At 42.2% G+C, this 11,750-nt stretch overlaps 1 protein-coding gene across 1 annotated transcript; it reads right to left on the bottom strand.

Annotated features, from left to right (window-relative positions):
* Nucleotides 1-533: 533 nt before the first annotated feature.
* LOC140240528 (uncharacterized) lies at nt 534-10,244 on the bottom strand. The gene is made up of 2 exons (XM_072320295.1): nt 10,214-10,244; nt 534-1,514 (listed from the first exon to the last, which is right to left on the bottom strand). The coding sequence occupies exon 2, from the start codon at nt 1,512-1,514 to the stop codon at nt 534-536; it is 981 nt and encodes a 326-aa protein (XP_072176396.1). The 5' UTR covers nt 10,214-10,244.
* Nucleotides 10,245-11,750: the final 1,506 nt, after the last annotated feature.

Genomic DNA, 11,750 nt, shown 5'->3' with positions numbered 1-11,750 from the left:
GCTACATTGTATGAATATTCCAATAAATGTTCTCACTGTACATAACTGTAGCTCAGATGTATACACATCAGTTAAAACACATACTGTATGTGCACATGCATACAGTTATAATCTGTTCTAATGATTCGCCACTTGGATTGCAAGCAGAATCTTATTGCTCTCATTCAGATAATCTGTGCTATCTATCTGTGGATGTTCTTACTATACAACCATTACACAGATTTATACACATAAACTTGAAACACATGCGTGCACATACACTGTACCACTCTAATGTGCATTAATTATTTATGGATGCTCCTGCCATATACAACTACTCAAACTTATTCACCTTGACCAAAACACCTGCAATTACGTACTGTTCTTCTAAATTTCCACAGATTTCACTGTATACGATACAGTGAATGTAATTGTACTTCTGTATCCATATATGATAACTATACACACTAAATTACACTCTGAACTAGAACAATACTGATATAGCCAACGCTCTATTTTACACTTTTTACAGATGAAGAGTCGAACAAACTCTCCTACGGCTCATGATGAAAGTATCTGGTTAACACTTTTCTCTCTTGCAGCAGTTCCTTCCCATTTGCGTGCGTATACCATTCGGTTTCGACGACCAACCGACTCAGGCGAAGTGTGCCGGTACGTGGCTTTTTCAGCGTGATTTGGATCATCCCGTCCTCTCCCGCCTGTTCAACGTCCATGTCCGACGTCTTCTCATCAGGAACTACCGACCCTACTGATGATGCTGCTGGAGAAACTGAAGATGCATCGCTCGATGAGGATGACGACACCGACAATGCTGGTGACCGTGGTGGTGTCTCTGACGCGGTGAGGCTTTTCTCGTCGTTGTCCAGACCAAGACTGATGGATGGCAGGTTTGCAACTTCAGCACTTCTCTTTCTGCTTTCCTTTTCAGCAACCTTTTCAGCCTTCTCCTCATCACGACCTTGTTTCTCCTTTCTGTCCTCTCGCTTCTCCCCAGCTTTCCCTCCTTCCCGACCTTGCTTCTCCTCCGGCTTTGCACCATCCTTCTCCTTTTCTCCACCTCGACGTTCATCTACTTTCTTTTCTTCCTTCTTTCTCTCCTCCGTCTTCACATTCTTCTTTCTGTCATCTCTCAGCCTGTCTCGCTTCTCATTCGCCTTTCCTCCGTCCCTTTCTCTTTCTCCACCTCTTCGCTCATCCACCTTCCCGTCTTTCCTTCTGTCCTTTCTCTCCTCGCTACGTCTCTCGTCCCTCTGTCTCCTCTTTCGCCTCTCCTCCTCTTCCAACTCCTTTTCCATGAATCTTCTCGTTGCCACCTTATAATCAGCATATCCCGCCTCCTGCCTATGTCCAGGGTGTTGTCGCTGATAATGCCGGCTGAATTCGGGGCGTCCCCGTGATTCATAACTGCAGTAGCGGCACTGCAGGGTTAACGTTGTGTTATGTATTAGATGCATATGTGTCAGAAGCGACGTCATGGATGGCTTATCCTCACGGCATATTGTACACTGCAACATCTATATAAAAAAAAACAAGAAATATACCATGACGGGCTAACATTGTATTATTAATCTTCAATTAATCGTCTTGGGGCATGCCTACTTCTTGATGGGTTACGTCTGCGGGGTGTTGCATTGAGCCAGTTAACTCGGGGAGGACCATGATAGGGCTTCAACCGATCAACATGAATAACCTTGGGCTTGGATCTGCTCGATTCTTGGATTCTGTACACCACATCTGATAACTTGTGTGTGATCATGAACGGTCCTGTCCACTTGGGAAGAAGCTTTGGACATACTCCCCTCTTTCTTAATACGTGATACAGCCAAACCCAATCGCCTACTTTGTATTGTACCAGTAGAGTGTTGCGATCATATTGCTTTGCCTGCTTATTGTGAGCTAGCGCCCGCTTTTGTCGAGCAATCTCATGCACATCGTTTAGTTTATCTCTGAGATGTTGTGCATAATCATCTCTCTCCATTTCTTCTGACGTAGGTTGACTGATGGTGATATCCACTGGCAGTGTAATATCTCGGCCCAACATCATCATGACTGGTGACTCGTTGGTAGACTCTTGCACGGAGGTGCGGTATGCTAGCATAGCATATGGAATTCGTTCATCCCAATCGGTTTGGTTCCGGTCTACATCGAGGATAGATGCAATCATGGTAAGCAAAGTACGGTTGAACCTCTCGATGAAACCATCACTCTGAGGATGTAGTGGAGATGTTCTAGTCTTCTTGATTCCAAGGAGTTTACATACTTCTCCCATCAGAGCAGACTCAAAATTTCTTCCTTGATCGGTATGCAATTCTTTAGGCACTCCAAATCTGCATACAAATTCTTCAACAAATACTCGGGCCACTGTTTCTGCTTCTTGGTTGGGGAGAGGGTACGACTCGATCCATTTAGTAAAATAGTCTCCAACCACAAGTACATATCGATTACCACGATCTGTCTCTGGAAGTGGTCCCAAAATGTCCATCGCTACCCTTTCAAGGGGTGCACCTACTGCATATGTCTGTAATGGGGCTCTTGATCTCTTTGGGGGATTCTTAAGTCTTGCACAAACTACACACTCTCGAACTGTTGACCTAACATCTGCAGACAAGCCGACCCAATAATAGCGTTGCTGCACTTTATGTAGTAACTTGTTTACTCCCAGATGACATGCTGTGTTCGAGCCATGAAGTTCATTGAGTACTGTTTGTCGCAGTGCGCGTGGAAGTACAGTCTTCCACTTAACTTCTTTACCATCTTCTGATTCCCACCTGCGCATGAGAATTCCATCTCGAACATCTAGTAGAGTCCAGTTTACCCAGTACGACTTAACAGCTGACGAAAGTCTTGACACTTCTGTCCATGCTGGTCTTTCTGTTCTCTCTTCTTTCCACCTCAAAATATGCTTTATGTCTCTGTCTTGTAACTGAGCCTTCCTTACGTCATCAGTGGTAATACTTGGCGAAATAGTAATTGCTTGTATTCTGCTGACAAGTTCAGATTCAGTATCCATTGTCAGTCTGTATTCTCAGCTACAGCAGTCCATCAGTTAAGCATACTGGTACTGTATGAATGTATACCAAATACAATACAGTTAATATTCATCTACATACTACACATTACATCACTAATTTACTCTACTGCTTATTTTCACAGACGTCTTCCAGTCGTCCGCACTGTGTGCATGGTCGTCGTGACAGACCATCTGCATTCATGTGAACTCGTCCTGGTCGGTGCTCAAGGGTGAGTGAATACTGGCTTATTACTTCTAGCCATCGTGCTACTTGTCCTTCGGGGTTCTTGAATTTCATGAGCCACCTAAGTGCACCATGATCAGTTCGAACTGTGACAGGCTGACCATAAAGATAGTGACGGAAATGTTTCAGGAAAGTTACAACAGCTAACAACTCTCGTCTGGTTACACAGTAGTTTTGTTCGGGTTTACTCAGTGTTCTGCTGGCATAAGCTACAACTCTCTCATGTCCATCTCTTTCTTGACTCAACACTGCGCCTATGCCAAACTTGCTGGCATCTGTATCAAGTAGGTACTCTACACCTAGTCTTGGGTATGCGAGGATTGGAGCTGTCGTCAACTTCTCTTTCAACAGTGTGAATGCCTGCTCACACTCATTAGTCCACTCAAACTTGTGATTCTTCTCTGTAAGAACATGAAGGGGCTTGGCAATACTCGCAAAGTCCTTGATGTACCGCCTGTAATAAGATGCTAGACCTAAGAAACTTCTCACGTCAGTTGGATTGGTTGGTTGCGGCCAATTTCGTACAGCTTCAGTCTTGGCTGGATCTGTGCTCACACCATCTGCCGATACTTTGTGTCCCAGATAAAGTACTTCTTTCTGGAATAGAAAGCATTTCTTGGGTTTGAGCTTGAGCTTGGCTGCTTGCAGTCTCTGTAGAACGATTTCTAGTCTTGCTATTACTTCTTCTACTGAGGGGCCAAACACTATGATGTCATCCAAATAGATCAGCAGGATTTTCCATTGTAAGCCTACCATGACGGTTTCCATTAACCGTTCGAACGTTGACGGGGCATTACACAAGCCAAATGGCATCACTTCAAACTGATATAGACCACCAGTAACTACAAACGCTGACTTGAGTTTTGCATCTTCATCTAGTGGGATCTGCCAATACCCAGAAGCGAGGTCAAGAGTGCAAAAGTACTCGGCACCATCAAGTGAATCAATTGATTCATCAATACGAGGGAGAGGGAATGAGTCTTTAACTGTGTACTTGTTCAGTTGTCGATAATCGATGCAAAATCGCTTTGTTCCATCCTTCTTGTTAGCAAGCACTACTGGTGATGACCATGGACTGTTGGATGGTTTGATAATCCCTCTTTGAAGCATGTCAGTAACCTGTTTTTCTATTTCTTCTCTTTGTCCCATAGGAGGTCTGCGTGGATGCTGTCGTATCGGTGCACTGCAAGTTGTATGGATGGAGTGATGAACGATATCTGTACGACCGATGTCATGATCACCTCTGGAGAATGCGTCTTCATACTTGGCTAAAAGATCAGCTACTGATTCATGGCAGTCATCTGGTAGATTGGGCAATGCTCTGTGGTACAAGTCAGCGAGAAATTCAGGTAGGTGACTTGGCACTTGTCTTGTTGCATTAATCTTGTGCTTGTCACGACAATTTCCACTGGAGTCTGTGCAGTCGATGCATTCACCTTTGATTGTCAGTTGCAGATTATCACAGTCAATAGTTGAATTTGTCTGCAGCAGAAAATCCATCCGAGTATTCCATCATACTCGATATCAGCTACTATGACACTTGCGGTATGCTGGGTCGCTCCTATTTGCATATTCACGACTGCTTCACCGTAAACTATGATAGGAGATCCATTAGCTTGACATAGTCGTGTGCTCGTTTCACAAATGACAGGTTGACTTTCTAACTCTTGAAATGCTGACTTGGAGACTATTGTGATAGTTGACCCGGTATCAATGAGAAATCTGATAGCTGTTCCTTCTACAGTACTCTTCACAAACATGCCTTCTGTAATCACATTAACGGTACAGATAGTTGCTGGATGACGCTTGTCTCTCTCTAAGCCATCGGATCTTGTCTCTGGACTGACCGATCCACGATCCGCTGGAAAGGCCTCTTGCCGTTTCCCTGTCTGAACTTTGGACACTGTCTAGCCATGTGACCTTTCTGTCCACAATTGAAGCATGCATACTCGCGAACATTGGTATCATTGCTAGTGTTCTTGTTCATTTGTCTCATCATCTGCATGATCTCATTCAGACTTGCTTTGAGCTCATCAATTTCTGTTCTTGTCTTCATGTCAACAGATGCAGGCTGGATGCTGCTTTCCACAGCACGAACTGGACGAGGAGGGCGATATCGTTCACGAGCTCGCTCAGCCTTCATAAACGACTCTGTCGCCAAACCTGCTCGAATAGCGTCGTCGAGTGTCACTGGATTAGCACGGAAAATGCCAGCGCGAATCTCGGCCTCGTCTATGGCTTCGGAGAAGTGAGTCTTGGCCAGTCGTTCCCTTGCCATGGTACTCATCTCGGGATATGCCAGGGCAGTGAGGTCGCGAATCGCCTGTCCAAGTTGCTGAATTGACTCATCTTTGCGTCGACGTCTCTGTCTCAACTCCATCAGAAAGTTCTCGGCCTGTTCTCCAGGTCCAAACCTACGCTCAAGATGCGCTACTAGCTCAGTGTACAAAATTGAATCTCCAATGGGCAGGTTATTCAACACCTTGATGGCTGGTCCATGAAGTCGCGTTGCGAGATACTGGCCTGCTTCGGCATTCGTCCATCTGTTTAACTTCATACATACTTCAAAGTGTCTCTTGTAATCGGCCCAGGGAATCTTTCCACCAAACTTCTCTGGCAGCACATCTTTGCGATGATTACCCACAGTCACAGGTAGTTGCTCCATCGCTACAGTTGACGGTTGACTAGAAACATACTCGGGCATCTCTTGAAGTGCACGTGGACTGAAAACTCGTCGTCGAGCTGGCGGAATTGCATCTCCATACTCCTGTGTGACTACTATTTCTTGATCAGTTTGGTCAGCAGTCCATTGCTTTGGAGTGTGTTGTGAGATTGCTTGATCACCAGCAGCTAGCTCTACTGTCGCTGCAGCAGCTTTTTGACGGTTTTCACTATCCATGTTGACTGTTATTTGGTTTGAATTGAAAGATAACCCGAAATGTTTATGGGTTTTAAAAGCCAGAGTATCTCTTACAATGTCAATGTAAAAAGGAGTAGAACTCCTTTACTAGCTTACACTACAGTTGCTCTTACTTACATACAGCTACACTACAATAATGTACTTGCTATATTTCATATCAAATTTGTTTGTAATTATGCTACCATGCTAAGTATGTCAAACTATTGGTGTTACTCCAACCACTTGCCTGGTTTGCGCAATTCTACTAACTGATAGACTCTAGACGTAACATATCCAACTTTGACAGTACCTACAGCGTAACCTTGACTGCACACTGCATTACTTCAAATTGACTAAACTTCAGACAAACAGACTCTTACTGTTTGCTAAGTACTAGCCTGGACCTCAAGTCACTCAACGTCATCATCAGCTTACTAGTTGCAACAACACACTGGCAACAACACTGAGACACACCAATCCTTCTTCACACTCATATCAGTTTACTAAATATCACTGTATAGTGTTCTTAAAACACATACGCAATCAATCCCACCAGCGGTCTTTTACAGCAAATAAATCTATCCCACCGCTGCCACCAAAATGTGACGCGAGGAGGGGGTTGGGGTTCGTTGGCCCCTATTTAAAAAATAAACTCTTTAATGAGCCACCAAACCATTAATAAACCTCCTTTCATAAGTTGCTGCCACCACATACTTTTCAGGGGTATGAACCCTTATCGAATGACAACTTGTGAATGTCAATCAATATAACGCAAAGAAACTTCGAGGAAGTCAAATACAAAAAGGGGGGGGGGGGAGTTGTCATTCAGCTAGAATAGCAACTGCAGGCTCAACCAATAGCCAAACGCCAAACTCAACACTACCTCTTTCAATCCTACAAGTGCTCTCATTGGCTAGAGCTGGCGCCCTTTAATACATGTGCTACGTATTCATTCTGCGATCTGTATCCGTGACTGTGTGAGCCTGCAACGGTTAACTCTGTCCTGGTGCCAAACTTCTGAGCTAATTCACCATATTTCGGCCATTCAGTGAAAATTTGCAGGGGTATCTGTTCAAGTTAATGGTGAGTTCTGTTTCTAAGAAGTTGTAAATGTTGACAACCACGATCTGACGTTCTATGATAGCTATTTGTTCACCGTGCAAAAGTCATTAGACTCAACAGAACATGCTCGAGATGCACACACGCATTCATGCACTCATGATATACACGTGCTTGAACATCGAGCAGTCTGATCACCATCGTCACACATTGCCAATCAAACACACACTCGGACAACTCCCCTTATTTTCCTCTATTGTGTAGAATTTCCTTAGTTTCTAACCAACAACCTCCTCATGTAACGTGACAAGGCATCCAAAACTTCGATGGGGGGCCGTTCGTTGAAGGCGAACGTTTGTGCTTAAGATTACTATTAACTGTTACCATACGTACTTGAACTAGACCAATAGTACTCTAACTACTCATGCTTTTACATCTTGCATTCAATACAACTGACACAACACAAGACACGGACTTCTCGACTCACACGTCCGTACAACCACACTCACATCATGACCAGGCAAGTACAGTGATAAAATTGTCTGTTTTGGAAACTGGAAAATTTGAGTAAATCTCAATCCAATGCAAGTGTGCTTTATTAACGTATTTACAATCGTAGCGTATGTACAACAGCATAGTCTTACTTACTTACTTAATACCTACTTTATTTTATCCTATGTGCGGTTGTGACTCGGCTCTATGAAACTTAGAGAAATGATATCAAAATCATATACTAATACTTGTACATACACATGTAAATAATGACACATTCAACGTTTGGGCTTGTGACTTTCACCTAAATTGTATCTATCCTTCATAACCATTGCCGTGCTCCGAGGGGCCTATTACATATACTCGTCGGTCTTCCGAACAATTCTGTCATAGTAACTAGGGTAGTTTCTCTATAACTCTTCAAAACCTTCTCTCTCCAACTTAAGCGCCTGCGCCTAGTTAACCGGTTCTCCGAAAATAATATTACATTCCTCCACTCGTACCCGACCACTCCACCGTCTCTACTGGGATTCGAACTGGCACTCTTCCTGCCCAATACTATTATGAGTTTATCAGTCGTTCCTTTGATCTGATACAACTACCAGTATTTTATACGTTCTCCTAAGCAAACACAGCCTCGAGATTTTACCTCCTATGTTGCTCACTTATAGGGGCTTATTCCTAGCACAACGTTCTGTGTTCAACCTGGTCCATGACAATTCAAAATATTCACCTTTGGTGATACACGTAAAACCTTGCATGTCAGGAACAGAAGTCATTATAATAATCCTTCACACTATAGTTTTATTATGAGTCACATTTCAATTCCGCACTATTCAATGAATAGATCCTTAACAATACTACAAATACGACTAGAGTCAATGTTCTCGAAATGTATAGGGGGGGGGGGAATACTTGAATGACTACATCATCTGTCATCAATTTCTCATCTTAACATGAGAAAGTCAATTCAGTCATAGGTAAAGGTCAAAAGGTTTCTTAACGAAGACAGTGGTACCTAAAGGGACTTCAGTAAAATGCACAAGTCAGGTACAGCTCTGCGTTGGTGCACGTGACGTTCTTTACACAAGATTGTCACCGTACGATGCATGTTGACCAGCGGCTTTGTCAGATGAGAGAACTCTACACCGGTACAGATAACGTTCCTTGTTCAGGATTGTTATGTAAAAATGATGAACACTGCTTACTAGATGAGATACCGTAACTCTGACGCCAGGTACAAATAACGTTCCTTATTCAGGATTGTTATGTATAAACATGAGGACTATTCGATGGATGCTTGTGTACGCAGGATAGAAACTCTGCACCGGTACGAATAACGTTCCTTGTTCAGGATTGTTATCATATGACAAGTACTAAATCAGACGTGCTGAAGCCAGGTAGATGAGACACATGGTAGCTCCACCATTGACACGAGTAACGTTCCTTGTTCAGGATTGTTACTTCACGATGAACAGTTGTCCACGTACAACGTAATAAGTCGGGGTATTGGTAAAGGTCGGGGGGGGGGGGGGGGTAACTGAATATATCACTGCCTCATCATTGACATCCTATCACTGTCATCTTCCAATGACAAGTACCGAGTACTATGTACTCTCAATACACAGAAAATTTGCTTCTAGTAAAACTAATCTATATCGTCTATGCAATATACAATTTCAAATTACATTCTTGTCTTATACATGTCCTACTAATGAGATACTCTGGCATGTGATTGCTTGACGTAGTAACGTCAGAAAATGTACCATGATATTATTGAGGATTCATTTTTGTATTTTATGGTACATTGCCAAAAGATTCAAACATTTACGTAACACCCTAACCCTCCATCGTCTATGCCTCCACATGGTTACTGTTCTGTTTGTTGTCAATAAAATGTGAAGAAAATGTAAAGTCTGATGAACCATTTTGCTTGTTCTGCTCTTTCTATTAATTTGTTCGTTAAACATTCTAGACATAAATCTCGTACTGTGATCTCCTTGACTTGAATATGGACCAAGAAACACGGCCGCCACTAACAGTTGGCCTACCTGTCAGTTTGACCTGAACCATGTTTAATTTACAGCCGCGCATAAGATTTGGAATTATATAGCCAGTATAAAAGCGCATGTATCGAAACTGACTCTCGCCTTGGAAATCACATTACGTGGGACATGAAAGAAAAATATAACTTTCATGGCATCATTTCAAAATGCAGTATTGACTTGTCATATCTATATCTTCCTCTCTTCTAATACTAAAAACATTGTATCATATTGAATCAAGTAGACTTGAAACATTCACAGAATCTATTACATCATCACCAGTTCAAGGTCAATGGTCATCAAGACCGCTACCATTAACATCCATGAACTCCTTTCTAAGGTCATCAAGACCAAATATAAATATCTTCATCTCATTTATTAGGTCATCAAGACCTCTATCAACAAACCTAAACATACTTGCAAATATCCTGTTATAATAATATTTGATGACAACTTATACTTACTTTGGCTCTTGTACGGATAACTCAGCAAAAGAGAGAGGGGGGGGGGAACAATCTTCTGAGATGAACTGGAAATCAGCTGATGAAAATTGCAAAATCTCATCTTCTGCTCCTCCTATTTATACCATAATTATGTGACGGGTTTCACGGTTTATTATTGGGGCTATCCAGGGTTTATCCAGGGGCCAACCCTGTCCTCCAGTGATAAAAGGAACCTAAGCCACGCCCTCTCTTGACAACTATGATAATACGCAGCGTTCATTGGCTAAAAGTACGATCACGCATACGCAGCGGGAAAGAGCGTGATTTTGAACTAAGCTGCCACGATCACTCGTGCAGTATCTAAACACAGTTAAATCGCTAAAACCATAGCAATTTCTTATCGAAATACTCGGAATATCCGGAATTTATCGTCTTTTCAAAACGATCTTCATGTCAGCTCAAGCCATAACAGGATTCTAAACGTCAAAGTAAGTACAATCTTGCCATCATTCTGAACATTCGTCATTACTATAGTCTCACATATACAAAATAGTGTATGTGAAATTTGTTAAAGTCTACCGTGAAAGAAAAGTGCATACACCGTACTACACGAACGGAGTGGGGAAATAGAAGTAATCTACACACAAAAAAAAAAATTTAAGAGCCACATTCGCCACAATATATATATATATAACATGTATATATATGAATATAATTATATATATAATATGAAGAGTTTTATTGCAAAATGAGCTAAGGGCCCTTTTTAAAATTTTAAAGTAAGTACATCATCAAATAGAGCAAAATCAAACCTTTTTAGTAATACCTCATGCACTACAAGTGACATAACAAGAAATATTAAAAATATCCTATATATTTTCTAATTATTTTCTCCCTTTGTAGCTGTTTTAATCACAAATACCTCAAGGATGGAATTAGCTCGTTTTGCGATGAAAAAAAAAACTCTTCATGCATACAATAAATATTCAAGTCCTGCTAACAGAGAAGATGCACTATGAAAAGTTATATGGGAGTAAAGTGAGCCGGCGCGAAATGGCGATGTGGTGTGCATGTTTTACGTCGAAGAAGCTGTAGTCCTTAATCAAGTCGTTTCGCCAATGATTTATAATCACGCAGTGCGTAAGACTCGGCTTCTTCATATAGTATAGGTCCTAACATCCATAATTATGATTATGTTGAACTCCGTGCAGGCCCGTAGCCAGGGGGGGGGGGGGGTGGGGTGCGTCGGGTGCGTACGCACCCCCCCAAATTCTGAAAGGTCCACTTTTTCATAATAACGGTTTTTAGCAATTCTCAAGATAACAATCCAAATAAATATAAAGACACATTATATGCTACGTGAATGTGGAAGAGCACGTTTAACAATGTTAAAAATAATTGTACGAAACCCTTTTGTTGTATGAACCATCGGATCGTCCCCATGCACACAAACACAAATGTTACAAAATGTATCAATTTGTGCGAGCTATTAATATATTGGCACTGCATGCCATGGCCCTTAGGTGCCAGGTAAAAATGGCAGAGGTAAAAATGGCAG

Source organism: Diadema setosum, chromosome 17 (genome assembly GCF_964275005.1).
Source record: "Diadema setosum chromosome 17, eeDiaSeto1, whole genome shotgun sequence".
NCBI classification, from domain to species: domain Eukaryota; kingdom Metazoa; phylum Echinodermata; class Echinoidea; order Diadematoida; family Diadematidae; genus Diadema; species Diadema setosum.
Note: the sequence above shows the minus strand (reverse complement) of the source record. Positions and strands in the feature narration are given on the sequence as shown.

Bases quoted from the DNA above. Each gene is read 5' to 3' on its own strand.
- LOC140240528 (XM_072320295.1), bottom strand. From the start codon at position 1,514: ATGTTGCAGTGTACAATATGCCGTGAGGATAAGCCATCCATGACGTCG.